Source organism: Nyctibius grandis, chromosome 21 (assembly GCF_013368605.1).
Source record: "Nyctibius grandis isolate bNycGra1 chromosome 21, bNycGra1.pri, whole genome shotgun sequence".
Lineage (NCBI taxonomy): Eukaryota > Metazoa > Chordata > Aves > Nyctibiiformes > Nyctibiidae > Nyctibius > Nyctibius grandis.
The window spans coordinates 7272704-7299119 of record NC_090678.1 but is presented as its reverse complement, the minus strand read 5'-3'; the positions used below and the strand labels follow the sequence as shown (position 1 = coordinate 7299119).

Here is a 26416-nt window from a genome sequence, read left to right as displayed (position 1 = left end):
GCTTGTGGCTCAATCGCTACAAAACTGAGGTATTTTCATTTGGATTCAGTCAGGCTGAGAAAGGCTCTGTTGTCCTTTCAGGGCCCTGACAAACAGCCAATTTTAGCCCAAACATCGTGGCACACATAACTGCAATAAGTGTTCCTTTTCTCATATTTTTCAGGCCTCACATTCTTTTGTGTCATTCTCATCTTGTAATTTTTGACCTACTTTTTCATAGGCATCTACAACTATTCTCGATTTGTAGGCATATGTGACCAGATTAAAAGAAGAAATTCTCAGTGAAACAGATGGAGATTGTCAGGTACTTAGTACTCAGGAAATCTCAGACTATTCATATGACTTCAGAGCTTAATGTTTGGCTCATGCTTATCTGAAGAGCTGCTGAAATCACTGAAGAACTATTGCTCTGATCAGGTAGTCATATATATGATTTTCTTTATGACAGTCATTAATAGAAAATATTACTGTGATAAAAAATAGAATAAGGATAGTAACAGAAGTGTTACGTTCTAGTAATGTTTTGCAAATTCATTGCTCTAAGATAGCACTTTATACTTCACAGGGTACTTTCTTTTTCCATTTTCTGTTAAAACAAAAGCATGGCACAGTATGGATACTGCAAAATATTTTAAAATATATGAAAATATAAAATTGTTTAGTGTTCAATAAATCAGTAGACATTAAGTATTTATTCTTAATATTTTGCCACCATAAAACCAGAAGCTTAGGTGCCTGACTATTATTTATTTCTGTATTACTCCTACGACTCTGGGTAGACAGCCATTTCAGTTGTATGTAATGGGGCTGTGGTCCAGCAAAGAGCACTCCAGAAAACAACACACGCATGGATCTGCCTTGCATCTTATATGCCACTGCTGTTAGTTGCTCGAGGGGTATTGTTCTTTTATTCTGAAACCCAAACAACAATCCACGCTCCTCAAGTAACTCTTGAAATAAATAATCTCTGCAAATCCCACACAACAGTTTTATTGAATTTTACAAAAACAAGCAGAAATGAAAATCCTATTTTGAGAAAGTACAGAGAGAGCTCAAAAAGCCAACAAGACAGTGCTGCCTCTAGTTCTATGTGTTAGCCATTTACTTTCTAACCAGATGAACAGCAGGATCCTTATGCAGCTGGGAATGGGCCTAGTTTACCTCTATCATGGATATTAGAACAAATATCTCAGCGGAATCTCCATTCAGGACTGGATGCTGCTCTGATACAACCTTTAGTTAAACTACAGCCCATTAAGATGGTTTCTGATACCCCTTGGATATGATATCATTTGGTTGTTCTTTGGAGCAGCTGGGAAACAACATAAAGTGACAGAGTATTCAGGTGCTGTTTATACGATATAACACATCCCAACACAACTTTGGATTTCCAGCCACCTGGCTGAGGCTGGAGCTACAGCAGTACCACCTCCATGTCTCCTGCACATCAGTGAGTGAGGAACAATGCTGCTGACCCAAGAGGAAGATTGTATTTCAAAACACCTTGCTGACAAAGGCTGCCTTAAGGCTGGGCTCAGCTATGAGGTGGTGCTGAGGAAAAGTGACAGCTCAGATGGCCATAATGGGGTAGGACAGTACAACAGCCCCTCTTCAATCCTCCCCTAAATATGCAACCAGGAACATAAAGTCACTTTATTCCTGCTACTTGCAGCTTCCTGAAGTACCACGTACAAAGCAGGCAGATCTCTCTGCAAGGGCAGGACTGTTTCTTGCCTCCCTCAGGGCTCAAGGACCCGTGGCCATGCCCTACCGGGACCCCCGCTTTCCCCAGCACCATTAACTTTGCTGGAAGGTCAGCCTCGCCCGGCCTGCCCTGCGCAGGGCCTGCAGGCCATGTCCCACTGGCCCGCCCGTGAAGGGCCGGGCAAACCCTGAGGCGTAGCGGGGTTTCGTAACGGCCCCACGGGGCTGCCGAGGCCTGTGGGGCAGCCCCGGCCCTCAGGGGGGTCAGCTACACCCCCTGGTCTGCGAGGGCCCAAGGCGCGGGGAGCTTACCTAGGGCGGGGGGCAGAGGCCGTTGGGTCATTGCACCCAGAGGGGACCGAGGGGGCCGCGGCACAGCACAGCACGGAACCGCCATGGGTACCAGCAGTGACGGGGCGGGGAGGCCGCGCCGGGCGGGGCGGCCGCCTCAGGCCGGGGCGGGCGGAACAGCGCCTCCTCCACGCCTGCAGGGGGCGCCGCGCCCACCTCGCCCCGTCCCGCCCCGCCGCGCGCGGCCGGCACCCGGAGCAGGTGAGGGGGGGCGGGAACGCGTGAAGCTCGTAGTCCGCATGCGCGCTCGCCGCCGCGGGCTGCGAGGGGGCGCGTGCGCGCTCAGAGCGCGCGGGGCGGGGCTGGCGCTCACCCTGGTAACAGCAGCGCTGCGGGGCCGCGCCCTGCCCAGGCCTCCCCCCCGCCATGCAGGGCGAGGACGCCCGGTACCTCAAGAGGTAACCGGGGAGGCTGGCCATGGTGTGGGGGGGGAGACGAGTGTTGTGGGGCCGAGGTGCGGCAGGTCGTGGTGGGGGGTGGAAGGGGGCCGTGGGGCTGAGGCGCGGCAGGTTGTCCTGAGGGGTGGCGTGGCGTCGGGTGGGGCGATGTGGGGTGTGCGAGGTTGTGGGGTGGGAGATAGTGTTGCAGGCTGTTGTGGGGGGTTATGGGTTGGGGGAGTACAAGGGAGCTGAGGCTGTGGGGCTGAGGCGTTTTAGCCCGTGGTGGGGGCTGAGTGGGAAGTTGTGGGGTAGAGGGGCAAGAAGGGGTTGTGGGGAGGTGATGGGGTGTGGGGCTGAAGTGTTGCAGGTTGTAGTGGGAGCTGGCTTGGGGATGGATGGGAAGTGATGGGTGGGGAGATGAGAACGGAGAGTGTTTTGAGAGGGGAGATCATGAGGTGGGGGGGAGGGATTGGGGCTGAGGAGTGGCTGGTTTGGGAAATGGCTGGAGGTTGTGGTGTGGGGGGATGATGGGTGGGAGGTGTTGGGATGAGTGGTTTGGGAATGGGAGATGGATTTGTTTGGGGCAGGCTGAGAGGGGGCTGCCTAGCCTGGTGGCCAGGAGACTTGGATGGGGACGGGAAGGCTAGGTTAGGGATGAGTGAAGGTTATAAAGTGGGTTTAGGGTAGGGTGAGAGATGGGATGGGTGGCGTGCTGGTGGTAACTGGTTGGGGGAAGGTGGTAGTTTGGAGGACTGCACTGGTTTGGGGATAGCTGTGGTGGCATTTTGTGGTGTACATTTGGGATGAGGCGCTGAGGTGGCAGCAAGCTGAGAGGAGAATAGATACTACTGGGAGATGAGTGGGGAGGGTCGTGTGGGTATTGTTGGGATGGGGCAGGTGGTTCCTTTGGGGAACAGGCCGGCTGGGGACTGGGAAGGGGAAGTTAGGCAGTAAGGGCAGGCTCAGGATGTAGCTGGGAGAGATGAACTGATTTGGAGGAGATGTTAGAGCATGGCATGGCAGATTGGGGGGGCACAGGTAATGAGATGGGGTGAATGGAATGGTTTGGGAGTTGAGATGGACCTGAGAGGTAGCTATGGTGTATGAAGTGCGGGATCTGGGTTTGATGTTAAAGATGTGATGAATGAATGGTGCCTTTATCTGTCTATTTGGCAGTGAGACCAGTCAGCCTAAAGAACAGGGTCTGAGTAGGCAGCTATTGGATCTCCATCAGTTATTTCAGAGCAAAAGTACTAGCAATCCCAAAAGATGTCAGGCTATCTAGGCCTCAGTTAAGATATGATGTGTGAACAGTGTCGCTTTCTCCTACCGTGCAGTGGATTTTATCCATCACACAGTGAATCCTATGGAGTTCCTGGTCTGTCTGTTTTTTTTTTTACTTCCTTTCCAGTTACTAGCACTTGCAGAACATGCTGTTTAGGCTGTCTGGGTTTTGCCTTTTTTTTTTTCTTCCCTTCCTCATTTTGCCTTTTTTTTTTTCCTTCCCTTCCTCATATGCCACACACTAAAATCCATAATTAGAAACAGTGGGGGGGAAAAAAAACCCTCTTGATAATCTTTAAACATTATTTCTGTCACATAAATGTGATAACAGGTAAAAATCAAATGGCCACCTGTAATTAAATAAATAGCTATAACTTTAGAGCAGTGCCTGTTTTTAGCCTTGCATGTTCTGGTTGTGCCATGTTATGTCATTTTGGAAGAATCTTCTTTATTTTGTAGTCATCCCTGCAACAAGCGTAGTTATCTCTCTTTAGGGAGCACAAACCAAAAAACATCCTCTGTGCTGTTTGAAGTGACGAGGCTTGTGTGCAGGTCTGGTACTCCTCTGATCCCTGTTTCCCTTTGTCATCCTCCATGAGCAGTCCCCCTCCCACCAAGTCTGACTTGCTAGGGTTTATTATTGGATTTTCAGTCTTATCCACATGCGCAATTTGTGCCACTTGTAATTAAGAGAGTTTGGTTTTGCTTTTTCCCCCTGAAGGAATTAGTTAATAAAGAGTCTTCACACACCAGCTTTGATTGTGTGAGCTCAGCTAGCACAGCTTTTGTCTGTAGAAAAGGCCTTCCTCTTTTAAACCTTTAATAGGGCAGGATTCTTGTTGACGAAGCAGGCAGTGAAGTGAAAGGACGGCTGATGTATGTGAGAGCTCCCCAGTGCACTGCTGCTTCTACCAGTTATGAGAATGTCTGTATTTTTAAATGTTTTATGAAGTGACTTACAAACTCAAGATGGATACAAAATCAGTAAAGTAGATGTTTGTTGATTTGGGGGGGAGATTGTTTCTCTAAATAAAGATTTTTTTTATTTTTTTTTATTTTTTTTTGTGATTCTGGCAATCTGAATGCAGTGTTTTCCCAATGGAAAACAACTTCAGTGGCTGGGTAGTGCATTTTAATTTAGGTCTTCAAGCAGTTCACAAGGTAAGATTTTTCAGAGAGGGAACTTGAATGTGAATTGGTTAGTGACTCCGTTAGCTATGAAATAGTTCAAGTAGTGAGGGTGGTTATCGATGTGAGAGGGCAGAAAATCTCTGCAGCTGTAAGTTCTTCAGCTTACCCATCTGTCCCTCTTAAGGAAAAAAAATTAAATATGGGAAATGCTAAAACTGTTAAGCAGTCTTAGGCTGAGGTTCTGCTAGTCGCTAAGCTCATCAGTGGTTTATTGCTGCCAAAAGGAGGAGGTCTCTTCCTTCCTCTTTATCCCTGCTGAAGTGTTATTCCCTTTCTATAGAGCACTTTAATTCAGTAGCACATTGAAAAACTCCCTCTGCCCAAAACATGAAGAGTTTTCTGTTGGATTGCTGGAATTGGCTGTGAAAGGGTTTGACGAGCCCTCACGCTGAACCAAGGTGACTGCCAGGAGCAGGGAAAACACGGGAAGAACTAATCCTTTTGGCAATGATGAGCTGTTAGTTCAGCTCAGTTCTTGTAAAACTATACCAAACTCCTTCAGGCCCACTTGTTCTCTAGCCTCCTTTTCTTTATATCTGTGAATATTACCAAGCTGTCACTTAACAGAGGTTTGACTGTCAGGAGGAGCATTTGCAGTTGGGATCACCTGGTAGGTCTAAATATGGGGGAAATATATTTGGGGGTGAGGAGTGAGTACTGGTTTCTTTTGAAATGTATTTGCCGTAAGCTTTCTGCCCTGCAAGGCTAGAGCTTGTGAGAACAGAGAACAGACTGTAAGAAGCATCTGCTTCAAAGTGCTGTTAAAGGAAAAAACCACAAGTCTCTTCAAAAAATCTTAAATGATAAATGGAGTTCTGCTACAATCTCATCAAGGAAGATGTTGCTCTTTAGCAGTGAGCTATATTTGTTTGTCCTGTAGCTTTGTGTCCTTGTTAGGCTGGTAGTTGAACTAGGCTCTTCGTTTCCCACAGCAGACCTTTCTGTGGTTTATGGGTTTTTTTGGGCAGCTGTATCTAAAGAAAAAGGTATTTTTTTGCAGTTATATTCTGCAGAAGGGAAAGCAGCCGCCATAGTAGCTGGGTAGATGGAGGCACACATTTCAAATGTTTTCTGAAAAGAGTGATTACACCAAAGACTGCATCTGGATTTGCTAACATTTGCAGCTCTGTGAGGCTGAAGTAGTTTTCCCTGGTCTGACGCAATGTCATAGCTAGCTGCTATCTCATTTATGCTGATACAACTACTGGTGAACCTGTAAATCTGTTTATTGACATGATCTATCTTAAAAAAACCAACACCCAAACAAACCCCCAAAACAAACAATAAAAAACCCACCCACCAAAAACCAAACCCACATTAGGAAGCTGTTTTTAATCAGCAGTGTTTTAGCAGCCTGGTTTATGGCATGGCTGTACATACTCTATTGGCAGTACCAAGGAGAAAAGGGGCAAGTGTCAGCTTTACCACCAAAGACAGAAATGTATAACTGTATTCTGTGGGTGTGGTGCTGCCATCACTTGAAAACAGAAATGAGATGCACCTTCATGATCCATGGCCTATCCTCATGGCCCTTGTATCTCTGTACAGACATGGAGTTGCTGGCCCAAAGGAGAGAGCAGGACAGGCCCTTTTGGCAGTGACGTACCCAGAGTGCTTTCCTGGAGAATGCTTTTCCAAAATACCTGCAGCTGTAGTAAAGCAGGTGAACATGCTTGATTTATACCTGTTGATGGCAGCTGTTGATCTGGTAATCCCCTGATCCTGGCAACAGACACAATGAGGTGAAGAACAGTAGGAAAAAGAGGTTTGTGCTTCAGGAGAGAACAGTTAATTTGAAATTCAAATTATTTGTAATTCATTCCTGGTAGATTTTTAACTGTTAAGATTTAGCCAAGATAGTCTTTGAGGAAAAATTTCCATTTCTAAATGACTGCACTAGATTGATGCCATTAGCAGAAGGTTGCTCAATACTGACAATGTAACAAGGAATCAACTGGGAAATTCACCTTCTCTGTGAAATGCATCCTTTTCCTGGTTGTAGTTCCTTAAGAGAGCTGGGACACTTAGAAATCAGAGATTTATCCTGTTTTTTCCTAAATTGACTTCTGTGACTAAGGCTTGACCAAAGGCTTGGCTGGTTTTGTATCTACTAGAGGTAATAGTCAAGAATATGCCACTAGCACTAAGCTTTGGTGCAGCTGTGTGAAATGAAATATGGTGTGGAAGGAGGGCAGTCCTTGGGTTTAGGGTCTGAACAGAACAGGAGACTGGTCATTGTTACTGATCTATGTTCTGGTATGTTTTCTGAACTTTGCATTTAATTAGTAATTAAATTTTTTTTCTTCATGGCAGGAAGGTAAAAGGAGGCAACATAGATGTGCACCCATCTGAGAAAGCCCTCATTGTCCACTATGAAGTGGAAGCAACGATTCTGGGAGAGATGGGGGACCCTGTGCTGGGGGAGCGCAAGGAATGTCAGAAAATGTAAGGTCATAGCAAGTTCTGATAGCTTTTTCTGTTTTTCATGGAGTCATAAATTCAATATCTCAAAGCATCAACAGCCTGTAAGAAATAATATGTTCTAATCTTTATAAAACTTAATGCTAGATTAGTGGAGGGTTTAGAAACCAGGAAATAACATGTGCCTAGGAAAGTTAACATCTAAAACACATGTTGTAAGCTGCTTTTCATCCATGCACTTTAAGGTATTTTGTAAAGAAAAGTGATTATTCCCATTTTATGTAATGGGAGCTTGCGGCAGAGAAAAGTGAAGTGACTGGTTCCTACTCAAATGATGGTTAGTGTTGGAACAAGTAATACTATTGAACCTTCTGACAGCCTTCTGCTCTAGCTGTTGGCTCTCCTGTTGTTTTGATCTGTCACCCCTGCTAGTGATTTCATTATGGTATCTGCATTTTAATTTTGTCTGGTATTTTTCTTTTAAGATCATTAAAACAGTCCCCATTGGAAAAGTCTAGAGAACTATCGTAACTTTAGTTTCCAAGCTGCAAGTTTGGACCTTTCCTAGGTTTGTTTTATCTCTATACTGAATACTTTTTGAAAATTTGAGCTGAAGTGGCTACCTGTGTGAGTGCATGTAAGAAGAATAATTGAGGAAGAAAGAGAGAATCCTTAAATTGTCTCAAATTTTCGAAGATATCAGAAATGTTCATCTGTTTTCAGATATTCAGAATCAGCATAACTTGCATCTGCAACGTGGTGGAATTCCTTTTTGATCAATCCTACAGTTAATGTCCACAGAGATTTCTTACTGCTCGTTGCATGTGGACCTGGCTGCAGGTCTGCCAGAGCTATGGGAGACTCCTGACACTGCATCTGCAGGCACTGCAAAAGAACCTTCCTGTGTAGTCAACGCCCACAGCTGTTTCTCATTTTGGATTTTTTGTGTATGCAGTGCTCCTTTGCAGTCCTGTGCACTATTTTTGGGGTGTATTGCAAATAAATTACTGGCTGCTGTGTCTAAGACAGTTATAAGGGATCTGTTCATACAGCTGCATTTAGTGCTGCTGCTTGACAGCTGATGGACAGTTACTTGCCATTTGGAGTTGTAGAGAGCCACTGCTTTGACATGACCTTTGTAAGCCATGGCACAGGCATTGGGGCTATCAGGATCGTTTCTGCTTCAAGAAATCCGTGACTGTGTAAACGTAAATCAAAGGACTGAAGATAACGAAAATTTAAAAACTGAAAAGAGACCTATCTGTGTTGCAGCATTCGGCTAAAGAGTCTTAATGCAAATACAGACATTGCTTCCCTGGCTCGAAAGGTGGTTGAAGAATGCAAGCTCATTCACCCCTCCAGACTTGCAGACGTAGAACAGCTGTTGTACTATCTGCAGAATCGCAGAGATGCCTCAGCGGGAAAAGGTAAATAATATGGGAACAAAGTAGCTTGGGACTGGGCTGCTTCAGCATTGAACGACTACTGTGTGAGGTTTTTCTAGCTGAGGTCCTAACTTGCTTGATGTTAGAGTTCTCCAGAGATAATGAGTGGGGAGGATGTGTAGTTAAGTCACACTTGGAAAAAATTATGATCTTGGAGTGAGACTGGGGGGAATTATCTTTTTAACAAACAAAGTTTATTTTTTTGGTTAGTTAGACTTACTATTGATGCTTCTTACTGGCTGCCTTGTGCTTTAGCAGGACTTGAGAGGTACAGATTCTACTATTTGGTGCAGCCTCTTCGTATTGCATCTGCACTTGCAGTGACATCAAAAGGCTGTATGAGGATCTTTCAAGGAAGATCTCTGTCATTGTCCATTGCAAGGGTAAATAGTGTTCCTAGGCTGAATTTGCACTGTCGGTAAAGCTGGAGTGAGGAGTTTCAGAGCCTGACAAGCTTTGGTACAGTGTAGCAGACAGCTTGTGGTAAATCTTTCTTCTTGTCATCTTAAGTTCCCGGTGAACAAGTTACCGAGAACAGTAATTCTCTGCTCTGATGCCAAGGCATTTTGGTGGTCCTATTTATGTCTTAAGTTCATCTTCACTTTCTACTCGGGGGACAATTTCATATTTAACATCTGATCCTGCATTACCTTGTGGTTCGCAAGGTTTCTTGCAATCATGAAATGGTAAGCTTTGTTCTCAAGTTGGATTCTTATCTTAATGGGCTGAGTTTAAAAGAAAGATTAATATTATTTATATGCTTTGATTGTAACTGTTTCGGGTGTTTTACCCTCTTTTATTCTGTATATACGTGTCTTGGTGTATCGCAGGACAGCTTTGCCATAGTGTACAAGCAGAATCAAAGCTGCTAATGTATCTCACTGTGGAAACGAGTTTTGTCAGAGTGGGCTGTAACTGATCATTTAGACTGAGGAGTCAAAAGGCATCTGAGGGTTTATTTTGCTCCCTGTGGGCTGTTCAGCTTCAGAAACCTGACATACCTTAGCTGTGTTAGTCCGACAGGTCAACTGGACACGAAAGGACTTCGACCTTGATTTAACCGGAATGTTTACTATGAGAATACTGGATATGTTTTTTGTCTGTGGATATGCATAACTTAACTGTAACCATGTCTTTTTCTTTATAGAAAAGAAAGAGAAATCCAGTAAGCCAAAAGATCCACCCCCATTTGAAGGAATGGAGGTAAATATTGGTGTTAGAAGAGAAATGCAAAACCCATTTACTTCTTAAGTAAGCAGTTATATAAGGAGGGAAGGAGAGGAAATACTGAATTCTGGGGTTTTTTTTGCTTTTTGTTTTTTAAACAAAGAACTTGGTTTGGAAATATTGCACAATGGAATAAAAATCATCTCCATAAAGGGTAAAATATTTGACTTGCATACTCCCCCCTCCAACTATAGCACGCAGCAGGACAGCAAGTGAGGTCTGGAACATCGGACAGGACACAGGGAGTCATGTCTGAGCATCCTTTGTTTTTTGTAATTAAATCTTCTCAGATTTCCTGGTGTTCATTGGCAGTGATTCTGGATGTGTTGATTTTTTTTTTCCTTGTATTTTATTTTTTCCGAAGATCTTAACTCAAAGCTGTGCAGTCTTTTGTGTTGTGCTTGAATAACGTCATGATTGATTGTCTTGAATTGACATCTCTCTCTGTGAACCCCCTGCTTTCAGATTGATGAAGTGGCCAATATCAATGACATGGATGAGTACATTGAGTTACTGTATGAGGACATTCCTGACAAGGTGCGTGGCTCTGCCCTTGTCCTGCAGCTGGCTAGGAATCCTGATAATTTGGAAGAACTGCTTATCAATGGTAACTTTAAAACCCAATGGTAACTTCTCTTAGTGTTGTGCTGTTTATTTGTGGTGCTTTCTTCTCAAGGGAAAAGTAGTTCACCTTTAATTTGGGATTTTCTCTAGGTTGCTAGGCTTTGCTTCTCAGTACATAATAAGCTGGCTGTCAAAGAGCAGTTGCATCTCTCTACAAATGGATGCTTCTTAGACTGTTCTTAGGTGGACCTAACACAGAAATCTTCCTGGCCTCAATAGGCTTCAGCTTTTTCTTCTGATCCTAGTTATTTTAATGCTAAATTAACTTCAGTTGGCATTGCTTCTGGAAACAAGAGAATGTAGAGTTGTATCCTGAAGATCAGGAAACTTGCTTTGAAAATGGGATTTGCAGGCTGACGTAAGTATAGGTGTCCAGTTTCCAAGAGAGTTAATAAACTGAATGTGGATGCATCACCCAAGTATTTCACTAGCACGCCATACTCTTGCTTATGGATCCATTTCAAAATCTTATCGGAATGCATGATAGGACATTCACATTACTGTCATTTTGTGTCTGCACACCTATGTGCTGTGCCATGTGCATTTTGAGAGCTACATCAGTGTGGAGTAGTGTGTGTTTGTAAATACATATGTGTACATGTATATACATTCTCATTTCCCATTGCCCCCTCTCTCCTGGGGGGTGAAAAAAGGACCTTATACTCTGTAAAGATGTCAGACAGACAAAAGATAAGGGCAATCCAAACCAGATCTCCGAAGTGATGGTAGGTTCATGTCTTGTTAATTTAGTCGTTTTTTCCCTTGTGCCCTTTCTCTTTACTGAGCCCTTATACCTCCACATTCCTCGAGTAAATGATGACTTCAATGTGTATTCTACCCATCCTGCAAAGTCAGCAAGCAAGATTGTAAGAATTGGAATGGAAGGGGAATGGTAAGCCATCAAATAATGGCTTGTCCTGATGAGTTGTTGCAAATACTCTAGCGCTTGAAACTACCAGATGCTGCTTTTCTCATTCTGATCATGTGACATGGTGTACGTGAAGAGGGACTAGATAGGGGAAAGTGAATGGAAAAGTGATTCAGAGAGGAAAAGTAAGCAGAAGTATGACAAGAGGAAATATAAACCAAATTATCAAATAATACGAAGTTGCTATGGGGGGGGGGAAATAAATAGAAGTGGATGAAAAATGGTAGAAATAAAGGGGGTTGGGAAGTGAATGTGTTGATATTCTAGGTAGGGGCCACAGTGTAATACGGAACATAGAGCTGGCAGAGGCCACAAGATCTTAAGGTTAGTGATAGTTTCGAGATGATCTTAGTGTTTGGTTGCAGCTTCCTTGCGTGTTGCCTCTTCCTAGGGTTTGTGACTGGATGACCACCCAGGGTATTCTCCATTTTAGTACCATCTCCAAACAGAACTTTTGAGCAGTGTTACATGTTAAAGTGAGATATCTCTGAAAATCTTCCATTAGAAAACTGATAGATGTAGAATAAGGTGTATTCAAATTCTGAGCCTCACAAGACAAAAGAAGGGAGGGAGTTGAAATGCCAGTGCTCATCTAAATCTTGTTCCACTTCAGAAACTGCCCTGGGTGCATTGGCTAGAGTGCTGAGGGAAGACTGGAAACAAAGCGTGGAACTTGCTACCAATATAATTTATATTTTCTTCTGCTTTTCAAGGTGAGTGCAGAGTCCCTGTGAATAGGGACATAAGGAACTTCTCTCTGCTTAATGGCTTTTCATTTGTTTTTTTGCACTGCACTACAAAACCTCACTGAAACAGGAAAAAAAACTTGCTGAGATGGAAACACACTTCTTGTAAATGACAAAATTGAGGCACAAAAAGAACCCCCCATGGTGAGGCAGTGTGTGGTACAGCTGGGAATAAACTAGTAAGGATTCTCACCCATAGCTTATAGGCTGAACTGCCGCCTTTTATTTCCCTCAGCATTCCTACAGGAAAGAAATGGTATTCAAAACTGAAGTGAGTGCTTACTATTATTTAGATATGCCAGTGTTTCAGCATATCCTGCCTAGAAATAATTCAAATAGGATTTGCATTGCAACTTGATTTTAGACCTCTATTATATTTCTGGTGAGTAGAGGGTCCTCTGAAGCACTTAGAATATGAAAAGTGGGGCTGTTTGGAAAAGATTTCCTTTACGCATGAAAATTGGAATGTGTTTTTATTTTGACTTGGAACAACGCACTGCTGCTTGTCCTTCTACAAGTTTGGAAAAAATATTAATGTTTTCAGGAATTGTTTTTGTTTTGAAATAATTTTCCAGTAGAGAAGTGTTATAATGGGGCACAGAGTAAATACCTTTTTTTTAGTACTTCACGTGGTGCAGTGTGGGGACATTGCTACCATAGATGTCAAAACAGATTTGGGGTTGTTTGTTTGCATTTATTCTGTTCCTCACAGGTGTCTTTTCTTCAATGTAGTTTTTCTCAATTTCATGGAATTATCACACACTACAAAATTGGAGCTCTGTGTATGAATATTATAGACCATGAACTGAAGAGACATGAGCTTTGGCAGGAAGAACTTGCTAAAAAGAAGAAAGCTGATATCCTTTTGATATGCTGGAGCAGCTTGAAGGCTTCTGACTTGTCTTGATAGCTGTTGTTGAGTTATACGAGATGAGCATACAGCAACTTCTGTGAAAGCAGTAGAATTTACTAGGAAGTGCAAAATACAATTGCAGATATGAAAAAGACCAAGAGGGAGAAAGTTTGGGCTGCTGAAGAAATTAAGCTGAAGTTCCTAAAACAACACAAGAAAAAAAATTGTTTTATTTTATTAGCAGTATGTCTTAGGAACGTTTTTGCTGACTATTATGATGTAATACATCCAGGAGTAGGAGGAGAAAAAATTTATGCTGTAGATTACAGGTGTAGCAAGCTGTTGCTGAGGCAGTGTCTTTCCACTGGCTATTCCATAGATCTCTTGCTTTTAACTGGTGGTTGAATAACACCTTTGAGGACAATAGTCATCTAGACTGTATAACTTTTATCTGAACTCCTTAACTTCTGCAATTCACTTGATGAAGATCCTGAAAATCAAACTCTGAAAAAGGACTATGAGAAAACTTATAAGAAATATCAAGGGCTGGTTGTCAAGCAGGAACAGCTACTCAGAGGTACCAAATCCAAATAGCAAATTATTTCCTTGTTGGTGAACATGGGTAGAGGGTTCTATTGGATGCTTGTTATAACCAGGGTGTATTAAACATACTGAACGTGTGGATGAATATGGAAGAGTGTTGCCAAAGAACAGAGAGAAGATGAGTACTTAATTGTATTGTTTGACAATACGTTAACAATTTTTAAAGTGATCTGTCAGTCTTAGAAGAAAATTAGCAAAAATGATCCACTTCACTTTTCTTTGCTCATGATGTTGGTTTGGGAGGAGTTGGGTATTTTGGTTTTGTAAGTTTGATTTGGTTTTTTTTTTTTAATTAGACCTGTATCTGGCTCAAGTTGAATAGCTTTCACTCTATCTCAGTTTTTATACTAAAATACACTTAATGTTAGATTGAAATGATCCGAGTGGCAAAGCTTTCCCAGGAAGGGCTTTTGAATGATTCCCATTGGAATTGAAAGAAAAAAAATATAAAAAGCTTCTAGTGATAATTTTTTTTTCAAAGCCACTATTAGGATTAATCTTCTTAATGCTTTCTAAAAGAAATAAAAAGTGTTCATTGTCAGTTTCCTTCAAAATGCATTGGGAAGGGAGTGGAATACTTCTTAAAGTCTTGTCTTAAGCACTCAATGTGTATATAGTCACTTGGTTAGTTCTGTTGTCATTGATCTGTTTGTATAATTTGTATTGGACTTTGGTAGTTGCACTGTACCTGCTCCTAAATCTTGCTGAGGATACTCGCACTGAGCTGAAGATGAGAAACAAGAACATTGTCCATATGTTAGTGAAAGCTCTGGACCGTGATAATTTTGAGCTGCTTATCCTGGTTGTATCTTTCTTGAAGAAACTCAGCATTTTTATGGAGAACAAAAATGATATGGTAAGGCTCATAGCACACTAGTGCAATATTGGCAAGGTATGGACTCTGAAAATTTTGTGAAGTTGGAGGGAAGAGAGGCACATCTCTGTCCCTACCCTAAATATCCATAGCACTGATTATCTTTTGTTACTAGTAAGATGAGTAAAAGAAAAAAGGACAACATCCAGCCATAACATACCAAACATTTTTGAAGAACTGTAATCCCAAACAGTGAAGCTACTTTAAAACATGATACATAAATTCCAAATTTTGAAGTCAGCACCCCAAAGTCTTGTCACACCCCCACTTCTGGAGATGCTCATGACCCTTCCCTCAAACTAGACTCTTCTGACAATGTATTATTGTCTCTGCCATGTATTGTCTTGGAAAGACAGGTAGTTAATCTTTTGCAGTTTTCTAGACTAGTTTGCTTATTTCCTGGGTCAGCTTGGTCTTCAAAGGCACCTCACAACTGTTCCTTCATGCTGCTGGTAGCTCCTAAGAACTGGAGGCTGTAAGCTTTTTTTACGTGAAGTCACAAACTTCTGAAATTGTAGTGTATTTTTTTTCTGTGACACTAATCTCTGGCCAAGTATGTCCTTTACTGATTTCCCAATGGCTTTTAGGAGATACATACCTTCACTTCTGTGCCATTAGGTCAGTTTGTTAAATGAAAATGATAAATTTTCCTTATCCGAGAGGTAATCTGAGATTAATGTTACACTTAGGTTGTGAGGTGAAAAGATCTGTGTGAATGCAATAGAAAATTAATTGCATCTTTGTTACTGGAACTGTCATTCACATGCATGTGCACTGAACGCTGCAGACGAGGTATCTCCCTTATTTATATATGGGTATCCTATTTCTTAACAAAAGTCAGACACCAAGCATGTGTTTTTGGGGGAATGTAGACTGTTTATCAGGTGATTGGTCATTGATTTAGTTTATACTTGTGTAGTGCCCTGAAGGACTTTATTAGGAAAATAAGGATTAGCTCTCCAGCCCACTGATTTCCTGGCACACTTTCCACATTCCATTTGACTTAGTGGAAGACAAATGAAACAAAATTGTTGAATTTATTTTATTGCAGAAAGTTTTAACAGTTGTGAAAAGACTTTTGAAAAGGTTTGTAAGCTTCAGGTCAGCTGTCTGTTTGAGCGTTTCTTACTGATAATAAACGTGATTCTTTTTTCTCCACAATATTATTAAGGAAAGCTCCCAATGAAGGAGAAGGTGTTCTAATACTTATATCGGGCAATAACACAAAAATATCTAAGGCAAAATGAACCAAGATTAGTTGTGCAACACCTGATTCAAAGTAAAACTGAATAATCCACGTATATTTATAGCACATTCTTTCCTTTGGTATTCAAGTGCCATATTAAATTCAAAGCAGTGAAGCAGGAGTTCTTGCTATCTGATTGGTTTTGATTAAAGGTATCCAGTCAGTTGTTCGATCATTGCACTATGCTGTGTGGGCAGAGCTGTAGTTTCTTTACTTAGTAGTAATTTTATGTGTGTTTATAACTGGAAGGCTAATTACGTACATGCAAAAGTTTGAAGAAAGCGAAGTAATTTTAGGTGCCTCCTTCTGGCCAAAGAAGGTTCTGGGAAACAAAAAATGAATGCATTTGAAAGATTATGTCAAATAAAACGGAGAAATGTTGCTTGAAAGATGCTAAAAACTTTCTGAAGTCTTTCCAGTCAATGCTCAGGTGTCTTTTCTGGCTGGTAAAGTGAACATGATCTCAGGAACTGATACCACTTCTCAGTTCCTGGATTCCACTTTTTAATTTGAAAGTGATATGTGTTTCAAGATGACTTTCATGCTTTTATTAAGGTAACGTACAGGATGGCATGCCTCTTCTGAGAGCACATACAAAGTTCTGTCTAGGGGTTCATTTAAAATTCATAATGAAAGGTCTCAAATTCCTTTTGGATGCCAATTTTCTGTCTGTCTTGGTTGGGTATCTCTTTGACTCTTATGTCAGTTGCTCCAGGGTTGCTTGTGTTTAAGTTTAAATGAGGTTCCCCCCAATCTAGTCTTGCAAGTGATGTCTTGACCACATTCTTGCAGTATTCCATCTGTGAGGAATATTTCCAAGACATCTAAACTGTTTGGTTCAAGAACTTTTTTAATCAACATTACCCAGTAACCCAATCTAGAAGACTTCAACCGCAAAGACATAAGCAAAGCTGCTTCAGATGAAAATGCATTGACAGTCACTATTATGGGTACAAATTGGATATGTATTTGCACATGCGTGCATGTGAGTATATAACACACTGAGAGGGCTTTTACATTGAAGATAAAGCTAAGTTTGGATGGATTATGGATTTTTCTTGATATACAGGCTGAAATGGATATTGTTGAAAAACTTGTGAAAATGGTACCCTGTGATCATGAAGACCTGCTGAACATCACTCTTCGACTCTTACTAAATCTCTCCTTTGACACAGGCCTGAGGAATAAAATGGTACAAGTTGGTCTGCTTCCCAAACTCACTGCGCTTCTAGGTATGTTTTCTTTTGTTCTAACATAGACATTTCAGCAGGGACAATGAAGCTACTTGCATCATGATACAGTGTGCCTAAAAGTTGCTATGTCACTCTTCTCTTTGCCAAAGAACTTCCTCACTGCTCCCAACTTTTTATCATTTAAATCATCTTTTCAGATGCAGGTTTAAATCGAAGTTTAAAAGAATGTGGTTCCTGGTAGATTTATTCCTAGGTTCTCTTAAACTGTTGAATGAGTCTTCTGTTTTTAAAAATAACTTTGATAGCTACATGAAAACCATGTGAGCTGACACATAGGTGATGCTTGTAATTTTGGGGGAGCACCTAGGAAAAATAATCAGCAACTTCACGGAGCTTAGTTGATGGAGATACCAAATACCTTTTTTTTTTTTTTTTTTATGAAGCTTGATATACCTCTGCCTCTTGTTACCTTAATGATCCAGATAGAGAGATCAGACATTTCCCAGCTTTGTCAGCTTCAACTCTAAGCAGTACTGATTTTTAGACTTTCAGCTTGACAGTCTGTAACTTAAGAGCATGTGAGTACTCCAGATACAAGTGAAACTCTTTGTTGTCCATAGGGGAAAGCCATGGAGACAATAAGGAGTTTGGAAAAAGCAGAGGATTGTCTGATTTGATCATTGTTGTATGCTGGAGTTCTCAGGAGGGACTTTTTATTGCTCCTTGTGTGTTCTTTGGCTGTTACTGTCTAGAGGCTGCTTTGGTAGATATACTAAATGTTTAGAAGGATTTGGCTGTAAGAATTGCTGAGTGCTCATTTTTAAGTGAGAGCTGAGGATCTTGTATTGTGGAGCCCTAAATGCATGAAATGCTAATGGAAGACATTGTTAAAGCTTTCTGAGAGTTGTTGGGTTTGGGATGTGCTAATTCCAGTGCAGCTGGTGTATCCAGACGTGATCAGAACAAGTGGAATGCAAGGGTGAATCTATGAGCTTTTTCCCCTAGCTTTGTGTAGTCTTTTAGGATTGTCTTCTCAATTTTACATTCAACCTCAACATGGCCTTATTGCTGTTTAGTATACAAGTTAATACCATGAAAACTTACACTACTTTGGAAGCCTTAATCCTGTCGGTGATTAATAAAATAGCTACATGATATACCCTGAAATACCTCAGATCTTTTTATGCTTTCTGCCCCACAACCATGTTTGCACTTGATATCCTCCCCTGGGCTGAGCTAGGAGGAAGAAGAAAAATTGCATTTGGAATCCCTCTTCTTTATACTTTTTTTTCCTCAAGACAGTGTTTTTTGGCAATAAAGTAAACTGAGAAGTGGAAGCTGGTCAGGAAGTATATTTTCTCTTGTTTGAGAGAGGATCTGGCTAGGTAGTCTGGTTCAGCTTGGATTGTAAGCTTTTTGGTGCAGGAGCTTGTCTCTCTCATTCATACAGCAGCTAGTGCTGTGGTCTAAGGCTAGGGTTTCTGGGTGCTTGCCACCCCAAGCAGTGGCACAACACAAATCACTGAGAAGTCCTTGCTCCCAGAAATTCCCTATTTAATATTGGAGTCAGACTAAACTCATCAGTTAAATATCTGCTTTCTAGTGTCTGATTCTAATGTGGAGAGGAGAATTTCTTTTCAAATGCCATTCTCTTGGTCTTGTAAGTGGGCCTGTGCAGAAGGCTGTTTAGCTCAGAAGAACTGGCTGCTAAAATTGCAGTCTATTCCTGAAGTGACTGTTAGGGTAATCTACAACATGTTCTACTAGTACTCTAGTACTGTCTGTTGGGCTCCATGCGTGGTTCTTCTTTCCTTGACTTGGAAGTGTTCTTCTGCCCTTTTTTTTTTCTTTTTTTTTTTTTTTTTGCACAGAGGCACGTGCTGTTTGCCCTAGCTTCTGCCTGTAGAATTGCTTGATATGTATTTTGCAGTGTTCTGGTTAGAAAATGTAAGTAGAAATATTGTCTATTACTTGATTCTTAAGCCAGCTCTGTGATTTGTGAGACTCTTCTTGATATGGTGATGCAAATAATTCTCAAATACATCACTTTGTGTATCCTGTCTCAGGGAAGCCTGCAGCCTTAGTAATAAAATAATCCTGTGCCAGATGCCCCTTTTATACAGGTTACTTGGGTATTAAACACATTATTCAAGTCAGTACCCTTCGGCTTACATTTGCAGGTCACCTTAAAATGCTAACACACCTCAACAGCTGTTGACAAGTTACCATGCAGCTCCTAATGCCAAGAGGTCAAGTTTGTTGACTCAGCCTACTGAAATTTAACATTTGTGCATGCTGTGCCTTTTAGTCTTTAGCACTGGGTTTGAGATGAGTATAAATTAAGTGTTTGAGGGGAGAGTTGAGATTGAAGAGAATTAAAGGACAGGATTTGTCAGGCAGAAGTTTAGGGCCAAGTGCTGAGGTGGGTGCAGTCTGCAGTTCTGGAAGATGTGCCGCTTTCCCAAGGGACACTTGGTGGCTTGGGAGCAGGAAGGCTCTAAATGTTGGTGGAGGCTGGAAGCGGAGGGGATGGACTGGCTTCAACTGAGCTGTCAGGACTGGTCTAAGTATAGCGTGGATATATTGGAGTAAGACCATCTTCTTTCTTTCCCTCTCAATCCAGAGTGTTGAGGCTGCTGTTGAAAGCATGGACACGAGAAATTCTGCTTGGTCTTGGTTTTCGTTTTAATTAGCCTTTTCTTTTTAATAGTGCCAATGCCTGCTTCCCCGTGTAGCTTTGCCAGTCAACACCACTTGCTAGTTTTCGTGGCTTCTCTTCACAAGTCTGAAGTATTGTGTATGACAAGGCTCCTCTTGCTCCCTCCAGGCACCCAAGTTAATCAGCTACAGCTGATCTTTGTTATGCTCTGAATTTCAAAGAACTGGGTGCAGTTGAGGGAAATTTGGCTTCATACTTGAGATCAGAAGCTGAAGCAGAGCTGTGGAGGCCCGTGAGATACAGCCTGCTGTATTCAGGTTTTTCCATACAGAAGCTGCTTGAAGAGGTATGAAAAGAGATTTTGTTGATTTGTGTGACTTCAGTTCTTTAAGAAAACCTTGTAGTTGTTGAGTCACCAGGGCCTTGCGGAGAATGTTTTTTGTACTGGTGTCTTTGCTTTAATACTTAGAAATTATATTTACAGAGTGATTGTTCTTTTTTATACATTCTCTGTGTGAATGCTTTATGTGCCAGTATATGTGAAATATGGCTTCAGTGGATTAAGGTGAGAATTCTTGTGAATTCACCGAATGGTTTAAGCTAGACGTTTGTCTGAAATGTGCAGAAAACAGATTCAGTGCCCTCTAATCATCACCTCGGAAGGGGAGACCAAAGCAGCATGCTATAGACTATTCTGTGGAGGTTTGCTTCACTCTTACAGTGCTTTCATTTTGCTTTGTATGGCATAATTCAAGTGAAGTAGAGTAGAGGAGTGACTTGCTCCAAATACACTAGTTTGGTGGTTAGTGTATTCGCTTGTGGAAAGTATTCTTACTGAAAGGGGGAAATGTAGAGCTGAACTTTAAGAAAACAGATTCATATCCTTCCTTTATCCCTGGGAATGCTCTTCCATTGTTGAACAGAAGGGATATGTTACCCTTTTTCATAATTCTTCCCTTGGATGTGTGATGGGTTTCTAAAGTAAATGCCCTGGCAGCAAACAAAAGAAAACATTGTCTACAAGGAAGAATAAAACAGCCTCACTTCTTGTTTGGACCAAATCCAATTTGTTTTTCTGTTAACTGGCCAAACCAAATACAAAATTTTTAGTACAGCTCTCTTAAATATACGCACAGCTTGTGATTCACATTCTTCTAATAAGGGTGCTATTTTGTGCTGTGTCTGAGTGGTTTCTTAGCCTTTGTGAAGTGAGACAAATAGTTCTCCATTCTCCATGAGAACAGCGGGCAGTGTGTACAGCAGAACCGGCGGAGTGCTGCTGTGTGTGTTATGGCAGGCTGCAAACTCTTCTTGGTGGACCCCTGTTCAGAAGGAGCTCCTGGCAGTATGCAGGTGTGGCAGGCAGTACTGGGGTTTCATGTCCACCCATGAGTGAGTTACTCCTCTCAAAAGGATATAAATGATAGGGAATGGTGCAAAAGCTGTTACGGTGGGAACTGTGTTGCTGCTCAAAGGGTAAAAGGAGTAGGTCTGGCTGCATACAGGGAGCAAACATTTTTTCCATGATGTGTGTGTTCATCCCCTTGAGCTGCTGGACAGTTCTTAGGTGTATTGAATGCATATTGTCTTAATGCCATTCTCTTGTCATTTGCTTCCTAGTGCAAGCCATGCTTAAAGAATGAAAACCCATTACACTTGGAAGTCAGACTAAAGTGTCTCTTCTTGTTTGCTTGAAATTACTAGCTGCTTTTAAAAATCGAGGGCTGATTGAACACAGGTATTGGTGAGCTGAAAAGTGTGCGGGTCACAAAAAAGTACTAGTTGCAAATCAGGCCCAAACTGGGACATGAGTGCAGAAGGGTTGTGCCTATGGCTGTGAAAGTGTTACACAGTGCCACGGTGTTCAATCTTAAAAAGATTTTAGGTGGTGATGAACATCTTGGGTTATGTTTTCCAGATTACAGTGACTGAAAGAAAATTGGCTTTGTGGATTTGTATTCAGCCAAGTAGATGAGCGTTTGTTATACAACACTCTGAAATACAGTGTGATCAGTCCCAAGTAGCCATAGTGTAGTTTTGCCAATCACAGTATGTATCGAGCCTATATGCCTTATTAATGTGAGCATCCTGACCTGATGTTCGTCATTTCTTGGTGTTCCAAGCACACTGAGAAGTAGTAGCCACCTGATCGTATCTACATACGTTCAGTCTAAGGGCTGTGCAATAGCTTGCAAACTCCAAAGTAGGTCAGACTTCTCTGTTATGAGTTCTTTATTTAAGCTGGAGATACCCTCTGCTGTGGCTAACTTTGACAGTCTGATTTAGTCCTCACTGAAGAGTCTGTCTTCACTAGGTTCATTGGTAGAATTTTTGAGTTTTTTATTATCTAAAATCTTTTCTGCAAACTGCTGAAATTCCTCTGGTATTTTTCTATTCTTTACAAGTTAGGTTTAATGAGCAATCAAAGAATTGCCAAACAGTTGTATGTTTGGCTTCTTAACAATCAAGTCTTGATATGGTATGTAGCCAAGCTGCATTATATGTTGACTGCTGTTTAAAAACCTAAGTAGTACTTTGCTCTCTAATTAACGGAGTGTTGTGGGTTTTTAATGTTCTATTCCTTTTATGAAAGTTTCTTTTAAGAAGGCTTAAAGTAGCTGTGTTCTCTTTATGAGTTCACTTGGCCTTTTTGTAATGAACTTATTATGGAGCTTCACACATCTGTTGAAAAATGGAGCTTCTTATAGGCTACTGCAGTGTTTTTTCTGACTTTAATAGGCCTCATTTATCCTATAAAGAAACATACATTTTCTTACCTGATCAAGTGAGCAAACAATAGGGGTCAGATGTGGCAAAGACCCTAACAAAAAGCACATGTCCAGCCATCAGGGTGAGGTAAAGTCATATCGGGATTGCTTGAAGTTATTAATGGCAGTAAAATTTATGCTTCCTCCTGTTTTCCCAATTAAATTGAGAAACCTTTTTTTTCCTAAGGTGGCTCTGCAGCAGCTGGTTCCAATACTTGCTGTGTGAATATTGCCTGGGGTGTCTCCATTCCTTTATAGTAGAAGCTGGCTGAAGCACATTAAGTAACAGTTCAACTACAGGGACCGGTCTGTTGGAAAGCAGTAATTATTAAGGGATTTATTTTAATGGTAGTTTTTTTTATCATTTGTGGTGAGCATGGTCAAAGCTTAAAAAAAAACCAAAAAACAAACCAACCCATAACAACAAGCAAAAAAACCCCACCGAAAGAAACACAAAACAAAAACATCTCTTAGCATTCAACTTCTAAATCCTTATTAGATGAGCAAATAAACCTAGCATGTCTGTCTGACTTAGGGAGTGTTGGGTGCACAATGTGTCTTAACTCAGTGCTTATTTAGATACCTTAACTATGGATTAGACGCCAAACTTTAGTATTATTAAAGAAAATTTGACTTCTGATATTGAGAAATACGGAACTCAAAAGTAGAGGGATGTCGGTATCACTAATACTGTGTTTGAAGCAGAAATAGAATCTCGAATAACTTTAAGGTAAAAGCCTTCACCATATCCCTGCTTCATGCTCCTGGTAAATTGTAGTGAATTATCAGGAAAGAATAACTGAGATTCATAACATCATATTTTTATATAAGCTTACAAGTTTTTGAAGTCTATTGTCTAAGGTTTTTCTGACTGCTTTAATACTGCCAAGAGTTGGAAACAAAGTGCTTTTCCATTTTTGTAGCTATTACAGGTGGAACCTTGCTAATCTGAACACTCAGCCTTGACTGTTCAGGTGAGTGAAAGTTCATTGCTGTGGTGTGCTGCTAAGTGCACGTGTGTATTTAGCTGTGTTACTAGCTTTTTTAATGAAGAGGATAATTTTGGTGTAACACAAGAAACTAACTTCATGTGTGTTGACTGAAAATAGAAATGCTTATGGCAGCAGCAAGGACAGGAGCGGAGAGATGGCAGCAATCTAAAGATCAGGGAGCTGATCTGAGTTGTTGGAAATTCACTACACTGATGAACGGGAAGGATCCCCTGAGCCGGTATTTCTACTGTGGCGCTTACAATATGTGACTGCATAATTAATTGAATTCTTTTAATTGTTTCTTTGCATGTTGCAAAAGCAGATTAATACTTCTCAGTAAAAAGTAGTCTTCTACGTGTACTGTTGACATCTGAAAGCTTCATAGGGTATAAGTCGGATGCCTAAAGCATGGTAGAACAGAAACAACCATCTCTAGTTTCTTGGAAAATCTCAATAAAGAAGGGTTGGGGAACTTCTGCTAGTCTTCCTGATCTATAAATCTTCATAAAGCCTGTATGAGGACCAAGGTAGAAGAGAGAGGAGCACCTTTTCCAGAGCCCTTGTGAAGCCTGCAGGCAGAGGGATGGTCTCAAAGGATCACATGGAACAATTTTGCAGATGTAGTAGCCCCGTAGATCCTGAGGCTTTTACAAGTCCAGACATAAGGGGGAAGGGTACAATCCGCTTTCCCTTTTGGAAATGTGAAAACATCTTAACTCACCAGTTTCTGCTGTTTATCTAAGAGTTTCTCAAATTATCTGCTCCAGTGCAGGAGACCAACTGCAGATTCCCCATGTATATGCAGTTGCTAAAGTGAGAAATCCTTCGTCAGTTGATAGTCTTATCTTCAGACCCTTTGAGCTGATGGGGGAAGAGATATGCTAACATAAAAACTTACTGCACTATAGTGAGTATAGTGCTGGTATATCTCTCTACAATCAATTTCTGTTCCTTTGGTCTCTGACATACAGATGCTTTGCAGGATGGGTTATAATTTTACATGTTCGAGTAGCTGTGTTGCATAAAGCAAAACTGTCTTTGTGAGGCTGCGTCCTCAACTGACTTTTTATTCTTTTTTGGAAAAGCTATCAGATCTGTGAGAAACTTGTAGGTCATCAGTGAGTGACCTTTTAAATGACAAAACTGTAATGTTTTCACAATAAGAATGAATAAAATTGAATTGTTTACCTTTCTTCCAAGACTTTGCCAGTAAGAGTATGCTGGTGCTTGCACAGGAACAGTGTCCCTTGAATAATACGGAACTTAATTCTTGTTATCTGGAAGACTGAAAAGTTCAACCAATATTTAGCTTCACTTTTTGGGCTTAGTGGATTTGAACCTCAGCTTTGTACTTCAGCGACTTTGAAACATGGGTAAAATCAGTTTCCATTTCAAGGTGGTGAATCATCCCTTTCTCAAAGTGAAAGGTAGCATCCTGCATTGTTGTTTTGTTTTTTTTTTTCCTCATTCGAGCAGGAGCATTTTGAAATATAGCTGCACCATCTGTTCAGAACCAAGGCTGATCTGCTGCGGAGCTGTGCACCCACAGAGCCAGGAGCATGGAAAACCTCCACCAATTTCCATTCCCAGTGAATTCCGAAGAAAAAGGTTGGAAGGGTGTTTTTAGAGCAGAGAAGTCTGAGTGTTTTCTGATAATTGTAATTGGAACAGTTGATGTAGTTTAATGAACTATAGTGCAGAAATGGCAAAAATTATGCATGTGCTATAAATTTGCATTTAATTGTATAGCATTTAATCTGTGTAGCTTGGTGGAGACTTCTAGAGGAACAGCTTTGTGTGGAAATTTTTCCACCTACTTTGGAAGTGGGTATGTTCTGAGTTTGATTCAAACTATGAACCACCTCTTCTAATTTCCAGTTTCTTGAAATAACGGTAGGTAATTCTTCTTGTATTTTTTGCTTTCTTCTTTGGTCATAGCCTGACCAAAACGTATTTCTTTTGTGGAGAAAAGAGAAGTAGCTTTATCTACTTCCTTCAGGGATAATCCTGTTGCCTCCTGTTTTCTCTCTAATCTGAACTTCTAATTGATTTGTCTCTGATTTGTGCAGTATGTGGGATATTACAACCAACCAGCTTCCAATTTCTGTGTGAATTTGCATGAATTCAAGTGTGGTTGGTTGTAGGACATCCTAAATTACAAAAATGTTTTTTTTCTGTAGGAAGATCAAGCCTCAAAAAAGGACATATCTAAATTTAGCAGTATGTTGTCCGCCCAGTGGCTATGCTTTGTTGTCTTTTATGAGTAGCAATACTGCAGTGAGGTGTTTACTGTATATTTTTCAGTCTTTCTTGCATAGAGTTCCTGGCAAAGAAATTGAGTCTGGGGCTCCAGATGTGCAGCTCCATTTTTGTCTATAGCTGTAACATTAAATAACTCAACCTAAAGTAGTCATTTATTAGTCTTTTGGCTTAGAATTCATCACTATAATTCCTTTGTTTCCTAGAAAAAAATTGTATCCATGTTTCAGATGTGGCATGTACTTAGTTTTTTGGGGGAAGAAAAAAAACCAGCCACAACAAACCAAAAAAACCAAACAACAACCCCCAACCATGGCAAAATCGGGGTTTTAAGTTAGGCTTATGGTATGAAGCCAGTTTCAAATAACATAAAGGTGGTGCAAGAGGGGTTATTGTTATATAATTAATATCACAATGTATTATTTACAATGCCTAGTCTCCTTGAGTATGAGCAGATCTGAAAATTCTTTCAGGTTCTCTTGGTAAAATAAACTGATATATCCAATATTGATTTATATTTACATATGGAAATCAAACCAATATGTGTCTAAACCACACATGGAGTAACTTACTCCAACTGTTTCAGAACTGGTTGCTAGTAAGCAGAGATACCTTTCTGTCACTTTTTTCCTAAGATCATGCTTAATTATGAGACGTGAATAAATTCT

The 26416-nt window shown here is 41.1% G+C and overlaps 2 protein-coding genes across 12 annotated transcripts in view; one reads left to right on the top strand and one right to left on the bottom strand.

Moving 5' to 3' along the window:
• Window positions 1-2152, bottom strand: part of NTMT2 (N-terminal Xaa-Pro-Lys N-methyltransferase 2) — a 111539-nt gene extending 109387 nt beyond the window's left edge. For 8 of the 10 annotated variants that reach the window (XR_011049591.1, XR_011049593.1, XR_011049592.1 and 5 more), the window contains exon 1: window positions 2017-2152. The gene's annotated coding sequence lies outside the window, so the exon portion shown is untranslated. The remainder of the gene's footprint in view (window positions 1-2016) is intronic. The other 2 variants (XM_068416767.1, XM_068416770.1) reach the window with 1 other exon arrangement.
• A 203-nt stretch (window positions 2153-2355) lies between these two features.
• KIFAP3 (kinesin associated protein 3) overlaps window positions 2356-26416 on the top strand; it is a 71277-nt gene continuing 47216 nt past the window's right edge. For both annotated transcript variants that reach the window (XR_011049605.1, XM_068416993.1), the window contains exons 1-10: window positions 2356-2453; window positions 7224-7355; window positions 8604-8758; window positions 9924-9979; window positions 10469-10610; window positions 12169-12268; window positions 13034-13158; window positions 13633-13731; window positions 14435-14613; window positions 16947-17109. Coding sequence is in view for 1 of the 2 variants with exons in the window: in XM_068416993.1 (XP_068273094.1) it covers window positions 2422-2453; window positions 7224-7355; window positions 8604-8758; window positions 9924-9979; window positions 10469-10610; window positions 12169-12268; window positions 13034-13158; window positions 13633-13731; window positions 14435-14613; window positions 16947-17109 (1183 nt within the window). In the remaining variant the exon portion in view is untranslated. The remainder of the gene's footprint in view (window positions 2454-7223; window positions 7356-8603; window positions 8759-9923; window positions 9980-10468; window positions 10611-12168; window positions 12269-13033; window positions 13159-13632; window positions 13732-14434; window positions 14614-16946; window positions 17110-26416) is intronic.